At 36.0% G+C, this 13,127-nt stretch overlaps 1 protein-coding gene across 2 annotated transcripts; it reads right to left on the bottom strand.

Moving 5' to 3' along the window:
• Positions 1-609: 609 nt before the first annotated feature.
• RSY3 (Adenine nucleotide alpha hydrolases-like superfamily protein) lies at positions 610-5,667 on the bottom strand. 2 transcript variants are annotated; one of them, XM_088488993.1, is made up of 11 exons: positions 5,249-5,667; positions 4,550-4,747; positions 4,351-4,448; positions 4,165-4,240; positions 3,692-3,868; positions 3,487-3,589; positions 3,252-3,361; positions 2,963-3,052; positions 2,791-2,871; positions 1,711-2,532; positions 610-1,486 (listed from the first exon to the last, which is right to left on the bottom strand). In XM_088488993.1, the coding sequence occupies exons 2-11, from the start codon at positions 4,670-4,672 to the stop codon at positions 1,394-1,396; spliced, it is 1,773 nt and encodes a 590-aa protein (XP_088345119.1). In that variant the 5' UTR covers positions 4,673-4,747; positions 5,249-5,667; the 3' UTR covers positions 610-1,393. The 2 variants fall into 2 exon arrangements, with proteins under 2 accessions (XP_088345119.1, XP_088345118.1); XM_088488992.1 differs by having other exon boundaries at positions 4,351-4,435; positions 5,249-5,662.
• Between the last annotated feature and the right edge of the window lie 7,460 nt (positions 5,668-13,127).

Here is a 13,127-nt window from a genome sequence, read left to right as displayed (position 1 = left end):
AAGCTATTTTCAAACAAGTTTGATTTAGAATCAAAATACCATCATTTCAATTCCCACCTTCCTCTTGGGTATATTTGATTCTCATGGGAATGGAATTTGAATAATAAAATAATAATTGAACCACACACCCCATAAGAGTTTCAGCCACGGCTGATCATAGCCAAATCTTGAACCCCAATGCATCTATCTTGAACCCCAATGCATCTATTGCAAGACAGATTATTACCGCTTAACTAAGACATTGCATGGTATTTTTTTTTTGGATATGTAATTTTGTCTGATAATCAACCAAAGAAAAGGAAAATCGAAAGCCTAACTATTTCCTGTATCAACCAAAGAAAAGGAAAATCGAAAGCCTAATTATTTCCTGGTTGGTGGTTGGAGTTTAGCTTATTTAATATCCCAAAAATCAGCATAGAAAAATAAATAAGTGTCGAAAATTCGAATCTCACTTTGTGATAGAATAACTCATTGGCAGCTTAGAATCTCACTTTGTGTATGGAACAACTCATTGATCAGCAAACCCCTTAAATAAATATCAGATCCACAACGAATTAGTACTTAATCTGTCGGGTTGTGAAATACCGTGGATAACTAGAAACAAAATTCAGCAAAGAAAAATAAAATTGAGGGAAAATTTGTAACTCCAAACCTAACTAACTCCCTAAGCTTACACAAGGCTCTGGACCTCTGGCCATGCGTATATCTTTCCATGGCTAAATACAAGAATATGGGCTTTAGAGTTTCTTTCTAATTGCGAGAAGCTTTTTGATAATTTAAACTCATACAGTAATATATAATTACAAACTTAATCTAAATGTCAAATGGTCAAATTTTAGGTAAATATACAATAAGGTTTTATAGAAGAGATGCTCCACAATTTCCAGTAGGTCCCATCAAAGATGCAAAAGCTTAGCCCTTCACAAAAGGACAGAAGTGGGAGCTGGTTTATCTCCTCATCATTTTCATAAGGAACAAAACAGCCACAATCTAAGCATGTACTTTCCCCATTTAATAGAGCTTGGATACAACAAAACCCCATATTCTGCAACAATATTCACTCCCCACTTTACCAAGTTTGTGTGGTTGTGTGATGCTTGAAAATGTGAAAACTGAGTCAACTCTAAGACTATAAGGTACTTGGAATATTCTGATCATCTCCATATTCTGTACCAGATAATTGGCGTGCATCCTTTGGAGTTTGGATAGTACCATATCTATTAGCCAAAGATCATGCATCCCCTTAACTTTTGGTAAGAGTCAGATTGAAGTGATTCCATGACCACATCTTCAAAATTGCAATCTGACATTCCCCTTTTGTCTACTTGAAATTTCCAGGGACCAAAGATGGATTAACCAACATTAATTTCAAAAAGTCGTGGTCACTATTTTGTTATATGAATGAGCTATGACCTCCCCCAAGTGGAATTTTTGGTTTAAATTCCACATCCACCATCAAGCAAGGGCAATGCTTGAAATTGACACACTGAAATAACGAAGAATGCATAGTTAGAAACCAAAGACAGGTGCTGATTACGAAGCTAAACATTATAGATATGAACTAAATGTCTTCTGATTATCTAGGAACAATAACTGCTAAGAAATAAGAATCATTAATTTTCATGTGTAAAATAAACACCGGAAAATGAATTTGGAAACAAGTCAAGTGTTTTGTGCCATTAAGGTGATATTAAAGACAGATCAACTTACTGGAATGCTTGCTAACTGTCCTTGTTGATTAACGAGAACAGGCAGGCTCCTCCTCGCAGCAACCGGGATAGATTTTAACATCGGAAGAGCCCTTTTAGCTGATGCACTGGCATACTGTAAACATCCGGATGCTTTCTCTGTAATCTGAGTGGGTGGCAAGTTCTTGCAATGTGGATATTTTGAAAGCTCCGCTAAATACAGCCAATCAGATTCAACCATGTGCCGCACTTCAAGAACCTTATTAGGTCCAATTACGCATGAAGTGAAACAAAAGTTCCAGTTTTCCCCACCCAAATCAACACCATAATCAACTATGTCAGAAAGTGAATCTCCGTCAAATTTATCGTCTAACTTCCATGTGAGGATGAATCGATCCATGAAGTAACAGAACTGCCTTTGCCGAAGAGATTTTACAGAAGTACTAAAACTTTCGGCTTCATTCGTCGATCCAGAATTAGCAATGACCTCAGATTTGGACCTGAAGCGATCAGTTTCTTCCTTTTGCAATGCAAGAATGCTCTTATAAGTTGACTCACTGATTATGTTCAGTCTTTTGGCTTCTATTAAAACAAACTCGGGATTCACATCCAAAAAGTGGACATCTGATGCATCTGGAACCACATTATTTGCATATGATTTTTTGGCCTCTATAATTTTTCCCAACTCAATGGTAGCACCATGCTCCTTTCCTCCATGAGAGCATGACTCGAAAAATTCCAACTTTATGGGTGCATTACAATCAACAGAACAGCAAACCAGGATTCTGGACCCTCTGGAACCCGGATCGGGGCAAAGGTAACAACCTGCCGCTGTAAGAGAGTTCTACAAGATAAATGGGGATAAAATAAGAAGTAAATAATTTTGAAGTTCAAGAACTATTTTAAGCTAAAATGCTAATGTGTTTGAAAGCAATAAAGTTTCTTCTTTTAAAAAGTTAAAAATAAAAATTTAATAAAAGAAAAACTAGTAATACTCGGAGACAAATCTCTCAGACTTGTGTGCAGTTAAGGGCTTAAGGCAATAACCAATAAACTTGTTCCAATTATAAGGAACAGAGTAATATATTAGAAGTATAGGTACCTTGGAAGGAAATGTTCGAATGTACTCCATCAGCAATTTCAAAGCACTACCTCTGATTTGCTTCTGCCTTTGAGAGATAAACTGAAACAAGAAGTTATACCACAATTACAAGCTTATTTAAAAAGGTAGAAGTTTGAAAGGAAAAAAGAATCACATGTAAGATCAGAAGTACCTGGATGACTACCAAAAGAAACTTAGCCAAGCATAAATCCTCAATTTTTGAAGGACAAAGGTTCATTAGATCAATAACAGCATATCCATGCTGCAAATATAAAATAACCACAATTTCAACATCCAGATAAGAATAAATTACAGGAAAAAGAACAATATATATATGCAAAAAGGGCGTTTTTAACATAACATCAGAATAGATATTTCATACTAGACTTCAAAAGTTCATAAAAAAGGCGAGGAATTTTTTTTTTGGGGGGGGGGGGGGGGGGGGATGTCAAACCACTCACATTTTTTACAAGCAGAGCACGACTCATCAAGCTATAGCAAACTTGATCAATATATGTCCGTGTTATCCGACATACAGAAATCATTCTTCGGAGCTCAGATTTGAATGTAGCTAGAAATGTAAGAAATCAGTCTTTTAAAAGAATAAAAGTTTTTGATTTCCCATATAGGAAGTCATGAATATAGAACTAACAAAATAAATTCCAAAATAAAAACTAAAGATATATAGCAACTTACTTGATGACAAATCACTAAGTGCCATTCTAATCCTATTTCGTGTGAATAGTGGGCTTTGATTTGTAGGGTCTTCCACCCAATCCTCACTTACCCCATGGCAGATCTTAAATATCAAAGCAATAAATAATTAAAATTATTAAGCCCGTATTAAAAATAGGGGATAAAATGAAATGACTAACTTATACACGGAACATGTCACACCAACCTTGTACATATCTTCCTTTGAAAATTCCAAAAGAGGCCGCACAAGTAGGATTCCATGGTTTGCTTGAACTTTATCATAGGAATGTGCATGTGTAGGGAAAATCTGGGAGGTGAAAGGCATGCCTGCAAGTCCAAGCACACCACTATTTCGAGAAAGCCTTAAAATAAATAATTCAGCCTGCATCAGGGCTCAGTAATCACTACAAGTCTAAATTTGAACAAGCCTTTAATTCATAAAACAACTCAATTTGCTTATTTCTAATGAAAAAGTCCAAATACTTCTCCAAAATATTGACTTAATATATGCATCACATTATTGAACATGTTATATAACTGCTTACAACCATAAGGGTGAGACCTATTTCAAAAGCTTGTGTCAAGAGCTACTAGCCTCCCATGTAAATGCAATGTAATTCACCCTCACATACTGAGAGAATGGAGATATAGGTATAAACAAAGTATGGCAAGGCAAACCTGATCATCTGCATGATGTGCAACAAGTAGTATGCCAATCTGGTTTTCAGCACAAACTTTTTGAAAGCTTTGATATCTAAAAAGAAAGAATATGAAAACATGCAATTAGTATACTTCATCAAAGCTGCTAGTATAGACATCTAGTTATCTTCACTGCTTAATGCACTAATACTTTGGTATAATAACCTCATATCACGAGCAGCTTCTTGCAACTGACCCTGTTTCGGCTTGCCACTTGACCAATCACAGTTGGCAATCTCGCATCTGATTCCTGCATGAAGTTCCTGTGTAAGCAAAGTTTATAGTTGGACACGTTTAAGCAATTAGCACTCTACTAATAACCAAACATCACAATCACATAAAAAGCAGCCAAATTCGGAGGTACCCATTTTGGAAACACGGCAACAAACAATGTTGGCCTCCTCTTTGCTCTCTGCACGCAGTCCATGATCAACAATAATTGCCAATAGACCATCAATGAAACCACCACTGTCAGTGTTGACAGCATTAGCACCAGCAGTTTTCCAGCCAGCGGTTAAGACACAGAGTGCCATACTATCAGGACCACCAGAGACTCCCAAAGCTGATAGGAAAAGAAACGAGATAATATGAACTAATCAATATACTATGCAGGTAACCACTAGGCTCATTCATTGCATCACTGGCAACAAGTTAACCTTTTCCACTGGCAAAGTTACTTTGCAAAACAAGGAGGGTACATTCAGTTTATAACTTGCAAACTATGGTTTGATCTAAGGCAGCTTTTTTTTTTCTATGAAGGAATTGAAACTAAAATTATGAAGAAATGTTGCTCAAATACATGCCAAAACCCTTCAAAGTTCAAATTAAAGTTTCAGAATTTAGGTGCACAAACTAAAATCCAAAGACATTGTTAACCAGAATGTTATTTCTGAGTTTTAATTCTGACACTGGCTATAAAGATAACAAAAAGGGCACCCTCCAAGTAACAAAAATGTAATTAATTTCACTAGACTAAAAGGGTAAATTTTTTTCCCAGCAAGTTTCAATGAACTAAGAGGAATGCATCACAAAAGAGCATGTAAGAAGCAAAGTAGAAACTGACCAATACGGTGATGAGGTTTGAGTCCCGCCATAGCCATGCGCCTGGAAAAAGCTTCTCTGTACTTTGACAAGTCGATTGAGCATTGTGCTTCAGAAGATGAGACGGAGAAGCAGCAAGTAAGAGGGAGAGTGCATGGTTGGTGATGATGCAGAAGGTGCGAGGAGAGTGAAAGTTTGAAACTTTTTGGTGGGGTTTTGGAGAAGGAAGCTAAGAGTGAAGAAGTAGAAGCAGTGAGACATGGCGTAGAGAGGATCACCCCTCGCGCCATAGCCAGTGTTGAAGTGGTAACCACTAACAACTAACCAGGGACCGTGGTTCATTTATCCAAAAATTGGGCCAACTGAGCCCAATTTGTTGCTAGTAAGGCCCAATAATGGCCTGCTCAGTCCTCGCCCTTGCATTCTTCCTGTAATGTTAGCGTTTGCTTTGTGTAACCGTCAGACTCTACTGCTATGTTTGGGAGGGAGGGTGATTGGGACGGAAAGACAGAAATAGAGATTACAAGTCAGAAATTAAATTGAGTATTTGTATTAAATTTAATATAAAATGTATTGGACTAAATTATATTTTAATATTATATTTGATTTAAGATAAATATGTAAATTGAATGGTAAATTTTGAATTTAAAAAGTTAAATGTGGATTTTTTTTAAATTATTATTAAAATTTCAATCTCCATTTCAAGAAATTCTCCATTTTTTAAAAGTATTGAAGGGATTAAAATTTTGTAGTTAAAATTAAAATTTTAATTCCAATTAGTGGTGTCAATATGCTTGGCCTATTTTATAAGGTCAAAAGAACAAAAAATCTTATAACCAATAGAGCCAAATTTTGAAAAAAATCACAGGGCCTAAAGCCCTCACAAGCCCAATGCTCTAAGGCCAGCCCATGGGCTACCAAATCCTTTTTTTTTTTACTCTTTGAATAAACCTATTAAAAGTCATTGGCTTCTATCTCTTTATAATTTTCTATATATAAAAAATAACGAAATTAAAAAATAAATATCAACCTATATACAAACTAAAAAATACATTTATCATTATTTTGTTCTTTAATAATGTCTCTAGTAGAAAATCAAAACACCAAAACACCAGGAGTTTAAATTATGAACTAAAATAGCAAATTCACCACTCAAAATGAAATTTACACAAAAACAAATCATCTAAATCCATGAATGTTTATTGAAGATCTTTTCTTTTTTTTTTTTTAATTTTTAAACCTACAGCTCCCTTCAGCTGATACTCAACAGCATCATAGAATACTATAACTAATCTAAGCACTATGCATTTTTGCTTTTAGGAATAACTCATTAGTTTACAAGGACAGATTATATATATAGTGTAAATAATTCACTCAATTACAACTAGAAACTAGCATGTAATTATAATATTAATATTGGCAAGCCATGAGATTCCAAACAGGATAATAAACTTGGAAAAGAAATGGTACCAAGATCGTCCAGTGTTGAAGGCTCTTTCCCTTTAGCAGGTTTCTTTTCACCGTTAGGTTTTTCACGAAGCCAGCTTGCAGCATAAAGCCTAGCAGCTCTCTTTAAAACCTGAAGATTGAATGTTACCAACAGCCAAGTGTCACCAGTTCAATTAACTCTAAGGTCCTCCGAAATTGCATCTTTGTCTACTCAAAACATCAATAACAGTGACTAAAATTACCCAAATACCCTCGTCCTAGGTAAAGATGATGGGAAAGCAATCTCTTTGAGATCATAGCGTATGTAATCATAGATTTTCCTGCAAACAACCCTTGTTTTCATCTCGCATCTCCAAATCAAAGAACGGAGTTCACACTTCACACTTCACAGCATTACATAAATTGAACAAAATTATCTACATAAATTGAATTCAATAAGAGTGTTTAGAATGTCTGTGAAAATGAATTGAATACTTCATTTGACAACTTTCCCTTCATTAACAGTTAAGAATAATGATATGTTGCGTACATGCTAAAAAAATCCACCGATTTCGTCCACCGCGTCAGGGAGGAGGAGCGGCCACCGATTTCGTCCACCGCATCAGGGAGGAGGAGCAACCACCGCGTCTTCCACCGGTTACAGCCACCGATTTCGTTAGAGAGGAGGAGCAGAACGCACAAGTAGAAGTGTAGAACGCAGGTCTCCAATTAATTTTCAGGGCTTGTAGGGCCAGTGCCGTTTCAATTTTTTTTTGGGGGGGCTTAATTAGGACAAGGATCTTATAAAATATGTTTCTGTAATTTTAGGGGATGTGGGCTGAAATGATTTTAAAGGGTTTAGATTCGTTTTAAGTTTTATTTGGTGATCAGACATTAAATTCAGTCCAATCTTTCAGTATCAAACGTAGACTAAGAGAGGCTGGTAGAGACGTTATGTTGTTTGTGGTGGGCTTCCTGTTGTTAAAAAAAAGTGAATACACGTGTGAATGTCTCCTATAAAAATAATATTTGATTTGATTTGAGAATTGGTAAATAATAGGTGCGGTTTGGTTCGGTTTTTGAAAAAAAAATCATCCGATTCAATTGTTTAATTAAACTACAATTTGGTTCGGTTTTTTTAATCAATTTAAAAAAAATACTACTGACACATCTAGCACTGAATGTTTGTTAAAATTGAAGTAATCCCAAATCCAAGCCTAACATAATTTTTAACAAGGAAAAGAAAAGAAAGACAAAAGGGGAAAGCATTATTGATTACAGAACAGGAAAAAAGAAAGCAAAACATAACTAGGCTCATTTTTTTTTTATATGAAAAAAATACTGGTGTTTTTATTGAAAATGGAAGTATTTGGTGTAATTACAGATGAGTGGATTTTTTAGGTGGGTTGTCAACACGTGGGGGTGTGTTGCAACACGTAAGGGCGTGTTGGACACATGGCAGCATTCTGGCCAACACGTGAGGGCGTGTTCGACACGTGGCAGTATCTTAGCCAACACGTGGGGACGTGTTGCACAATATCCACAATACTGTAAAACACTTCAAATGTCAATATTCAACTAAAACACCATCTCTCTTTCCATATTAAAATAATTTCTGACATAACTACATAAGAAAAAATATAAAAATAAATAAATAAGCACCTTTTATTGTTCTACTCCTTTGATTTTGCACACCAATTCATATAGTTCCCTTATGTTCGCCTAAAATATATTAGAGAAACAGAAAAGCAATAATCAGAACTACGTTGGTCTAACATTTCAATTATCACATTATGCCAAGTTAGAACTAAAGTAGATGGCCTTGGAAAATATGCTAATAAGAAAGAATAGAAGAACTTTACATATAATAGCAAATCATGTTCTTTACTTGCAATAGGCTTTCAAGTAATGTCAGTGTTCCAATGTCTTCCTCACATAAAAATACTCAACAGTATTTTTTCTTTTTGGATAAAAGATGAATATCATTGACATAGTAATGCCAATGTGTGTTACATATGCTTTTAAAATTGAATAGGTGTCGTACTTTAACGGATTCGATACTCATCTATACTTGATGCAACATAACCGCAAAACCAACAAGACAACCCCATATAAAATCAATTGGTACCTTTTTGCTTAATTTTACAGTTAACATACTGTTATCTCTGGCATCAGTCCTTCTGTGCAGCACCCTGCGAGATCAACTTCCTCGGTAATGCTGGTCCACCTTTATACCTATACCATGGTAAATAGAAATCTGTTACATATTCTACAAATCATGAAATCAAACGGTAGTGACTATCAGATGACACAACTGAAATATAACCTTAACCGCCCAAGTTCCAAGACTTCTCCATTTATGTGTTACCTTCATGATGTCAATACTAAACCTATTAAAAGATAGCAGATACAATGACGGAGGTAATCTAATACTTCAAATCTGCTTCCATTTTCTCATTATTCAAATTTATCTTACCATACTGATTTCAATCTCTTTCTATCAGGATTCAGAACCTCCAAGACTTATCATACTAAATCACTTCAAAAGTAATTTTTTATTTTACATTTTTTTTAAAGAAAAACTAATAATAATAATAATAATAATAATAATAATAATAATAATAATAATAATAATAATAAACCAGAAGCAGTATCCGATAAAGTTTTCAGATATTATAACAGATATTCAACAATACTAACAATACAAAGTACAAACCAAAGCATTTTCAGTAATTCAACAGAACAGCAATTGAAAATGAACAACAAACAGAACAGCAATTTCAGTCAAATTACATGCCTGACTCAGTGGCTCGGGCTCCATCTCTGACTTGAATCGGTGACTGGGTGGGAGGTGTTGTGTTGTGGGTGGCCAGAAACGCTGCTGGGTGGTGGCGTGGTGCTGTGCTAGGTGGTGGCGTGGGGCTCTGTCCGCTGGGTGGTCCTGGGTGAGTGGGTGGTGCTGTGCTACTGCTGCCTGCTGGGTGCGACTGTGCGAGGGTAGTGCTGGGCTGCTGGGCGCTGGCTATGGCTGGGGCTTCGTGGTGCTCTCTCTGTCCGCGAGGAGGTCTTGGGAGCAGTGGGAGGAAAAATCCGGGGGCGCTGGGAGGAAGCTTCGCGGCGCTGCGAGGTGGTGGGAGGAACGGTCTCGCCGGCGCTGAGGGTGTAGAGAGCGAGACTGTGAGAACTGAGAAGAGAGGGGCTAGGTTCCGTTTGAGGGTGGGGCGTGGGGTTTACTGGGTTAGAAGCAGTTTAGGTGACGTTCATTTGGGGGGGGGGGGTGGGGCCTTGGTTTTTTACTTACCGATTCGGTTCGGTTGAGGTTTTGATTCTCAGAACCAAACCAAACCGCAATAAAAACAGCAAAATATATTTTTTTTCTATTTTTTTGGTTTTTGGTTTATTCAATTTTTAATTTTTTCAATTCGGTTGATCGGTTTAGTTCGGTCCTGATCGATTTTAAACACCTCTAATAAATAATTTAATATCTTTGATTAAATTATTTAATATAATATATTAATTTATTATTTTTTTATCTTCATATAAACTTATTTTTGATCCCAAAAGGAAATATTTTTATTTACTATAAACTAGTAAATTAATAGATAGTTTTTAATTTTTTATTATAACAAATGTAATTTTTGTCAACATGACAATGGCTTTATATTCTAATTAAGAAGTTTTGGAATGTAATACATAGATTTGAGCAGCTTTTTGGTCATCTAAGATTCAAGTCATAATATGTGATTCTCTGGCAAAGTATTCCTCATAGTGGTAGATCAAACCACAGTTAATACTTAATAGTCAAAGTTATATACAGATTCTTTCAATTTTTCTCTCAAGTAATATTATCAAGTATAATTGTTTTATTATACAACATATTTTATCATACATTTTTACTTGGTCTTATTTAAAAAGAAAAATGTTAGAGAGTACTCAAAATTTATTATTTTTTGTCATTAATTAGACATTAATATTTAAAAGTATAAGATAAAATATGTTGTTGGATTACTAAATTAAAAAAATTAAATTTATAGCTAAAAGTGATAGTCAAAATAATAAATTCTGATAATTTTTTAATATTTTTTATTTAAAAATATATAATAAAAAATCATAGTTAACAATATCATTTTTAAAAAATATTAAAAAAATCCATTCCCGCCAAAGTTTGATTCATTATATAGTCTCTAAGATTGCGTTTGTTTCTCAGGATAGGACAAGACAAAACACTAAGAACAAAACATAAAAGACAGAGATATAGAATTTAGTATTCTTATATTCTGTTTGATAATAAAGTAGAATAAATTATGAAAATATAATTTATTCTCATTTTTTTATTCAAAAATTTGAGAAGAAAATATAATAATAAAAAGTATAATTATAAAAAATTAACAAGAATAATGAAAAAAATGAAAAATAAGTTGTGTCCCTTATTAGTGTCTCTGTGTTCTTCATGTTAGGATAAACACAAAATATACTAAATCAATGTCTCTAGACACAGTATCTCTATTTATATCTCATCTGCTAAACAAAATTTTGTCTCTATGTCCTGTCCCTATAAACAAATGCAACCTAACAAACTATTCGTTACCTAGTGTTCTCGAGTTGTCATTACCCTTTTGCATAAGAGAGGTGCATGCATATTATAAGAAAGTATTGAAGTAGATATTATATAGATTTAAACCGTAATTTTAGTGAGTTGGTATTTTAAAAAGCAAGAAAAGAAAGATTTGAATAATAAAATAGACTAACAGAATAGACTATACTCTAGTTTTAAAAAAGAAATATTATGAGTTAATATTTTTTTATAGATATTATTAGCCAATACTTTTAGTTAATATTTTATATGTTTTATACTTAAAATTTAGTGTTTAAGATTTATAATTTAGGATGGACCAAATTAAAAAAAAAAATCTTATTAGTGATATAACATAACTCTTTTTAAAATTTTTCTTGAAATTCCAACGTCTAAAAATGTGTAAAGAGAAAAAAAAGAGGGAGACATGCTTGTAGTAAGGAAACATTACTAATAAAGAGGGACATAAGAAGGATTGATTAGATGAGTGCTTCTCTTTTGTCACTCAGAAAGGTAGTTTCTTACACTGGGCCACCTGCAAGGACACTCCGACGATCAAGTCAAAGTCCGTACTAGAGAGTGGCAGAATTAGGTAAGGATGTGACGTATCTTGGGGGGAGAGCTGTCCTCTCCTCTTATATACTATGTTGGGTGGGCTTATTAATGGTTAGGCCCACTGGTAGAGGGTGAGCTGTCGCCTTCCACGTGAGCGGGTCGTCCGTATTCTGGGTTGGGATGTCGGGTACCGACCCTGAGGATACTGATCCGAGCGATAACGTGCTTGGGGTGGTGAGTCGGTTGGACTCCGGGTCGGGTGTCGGGGACTGACCCGTGGAAATCCTTTGCTGGTGATTTAAGGCCTGGGTGGGAAAGTGCCCCGACCCGACAACTTCTTGGGCTGGACTTTGGCAGTCCGTAACAGTGCCCCCAACGCGCCAGTCTTGAGGTCTAAGGCTCGTGGCTGGGCGCGTTTTGTCTTATTCGCCAAGGCGCCGAGCTTTTCCTCTTTTCTGGGAATTCGTTGATGGTGTTTCGTGTTCCTCACGCGTGGTCGCTTCGACCTTCGTGCTGCTTTCTTGATTTTGGCGTTGGGCATTAAATGCCCATTACTTCGTTGATTTGAAATTTAGGGCAAAATGGCAAATATGCCCTTGCCTTTTGGCGCTCTTCCTTGGCAGTTATGCTTCCTTCCCTTATTTTTATTTCGTAACCCCCTCTTCTCTTTACTTTCCCTTCTCCTCATCCCCTTACTTTCTTACGCTGCTGCTACTCCTGCTTCCACTTCTGCTGTTGTTTCAAGCATTCTTGCTTCCTATCCGCTTATTGCAGATCTTGTTTCTTCTGGTAAGTTTTCATGGCTTTTCTTTCCTTTTTGGTTGCTCTTTCTTATCTTTTGTGCATTTTGCCTTGTGTATGCTTGGGTCTTTTGCGTTTCTTGCTTGCTTTTTCTTCTTAGAGGGGGGTGCCACTGGGTTTTCGTTCGTATTTATGGGTTTTTCTGGGTTTCTGTTCATGTTTCTGGGTTAGTATAGGGGGGTTAGAGAGAGATTCATAGTTTTCTTTTTGCTTTCCTGTTTTGAGGGTTTCCGACTTCCCGTGTTGACTAAGTGGTGCCCCCGCTGTAGGTATGGTCGAGCGTCTTGCTTCCTTGAGTCAGGCTCAACGCCCTCTAGCCGACTTCATTGATCACTATGCCTGAGTTTTCTCCGATGTGAGGGATACCCTTTCTTGGATCACCAAGGAGGGGCTCCAAAAACTACGACAGTCAGGACTCTTGTGTGGAGGGGGTCCCGAGGAGGCGCTCTATCAAGTCTATGTTCCTGTTGGTCGGGAGCGTGTCTGCCAAAAGAACTTGAATTTCCCTCGGGTTGTTGATTGGTTGTGGGTTTACGAGCCCATG

The sequence above is a fragment of the Arachis ipaensis genome, chromosome B5, assembly GCF_059453495.1.
Source record: "Arachis ipaensis isolate K30076 ecotype BB chromosome B5, ASM5945349v1, whole genome shotgun sequence".
NCBI lineage: Eukaryota > Viridiplantae > Streptophyta > Magnoliopsida > Fabales > Fabaceae > Arachis > Arachis ipaensis.
This window is presented reverse-complemented; position numbering and strand designations above follow the sequence as displayed.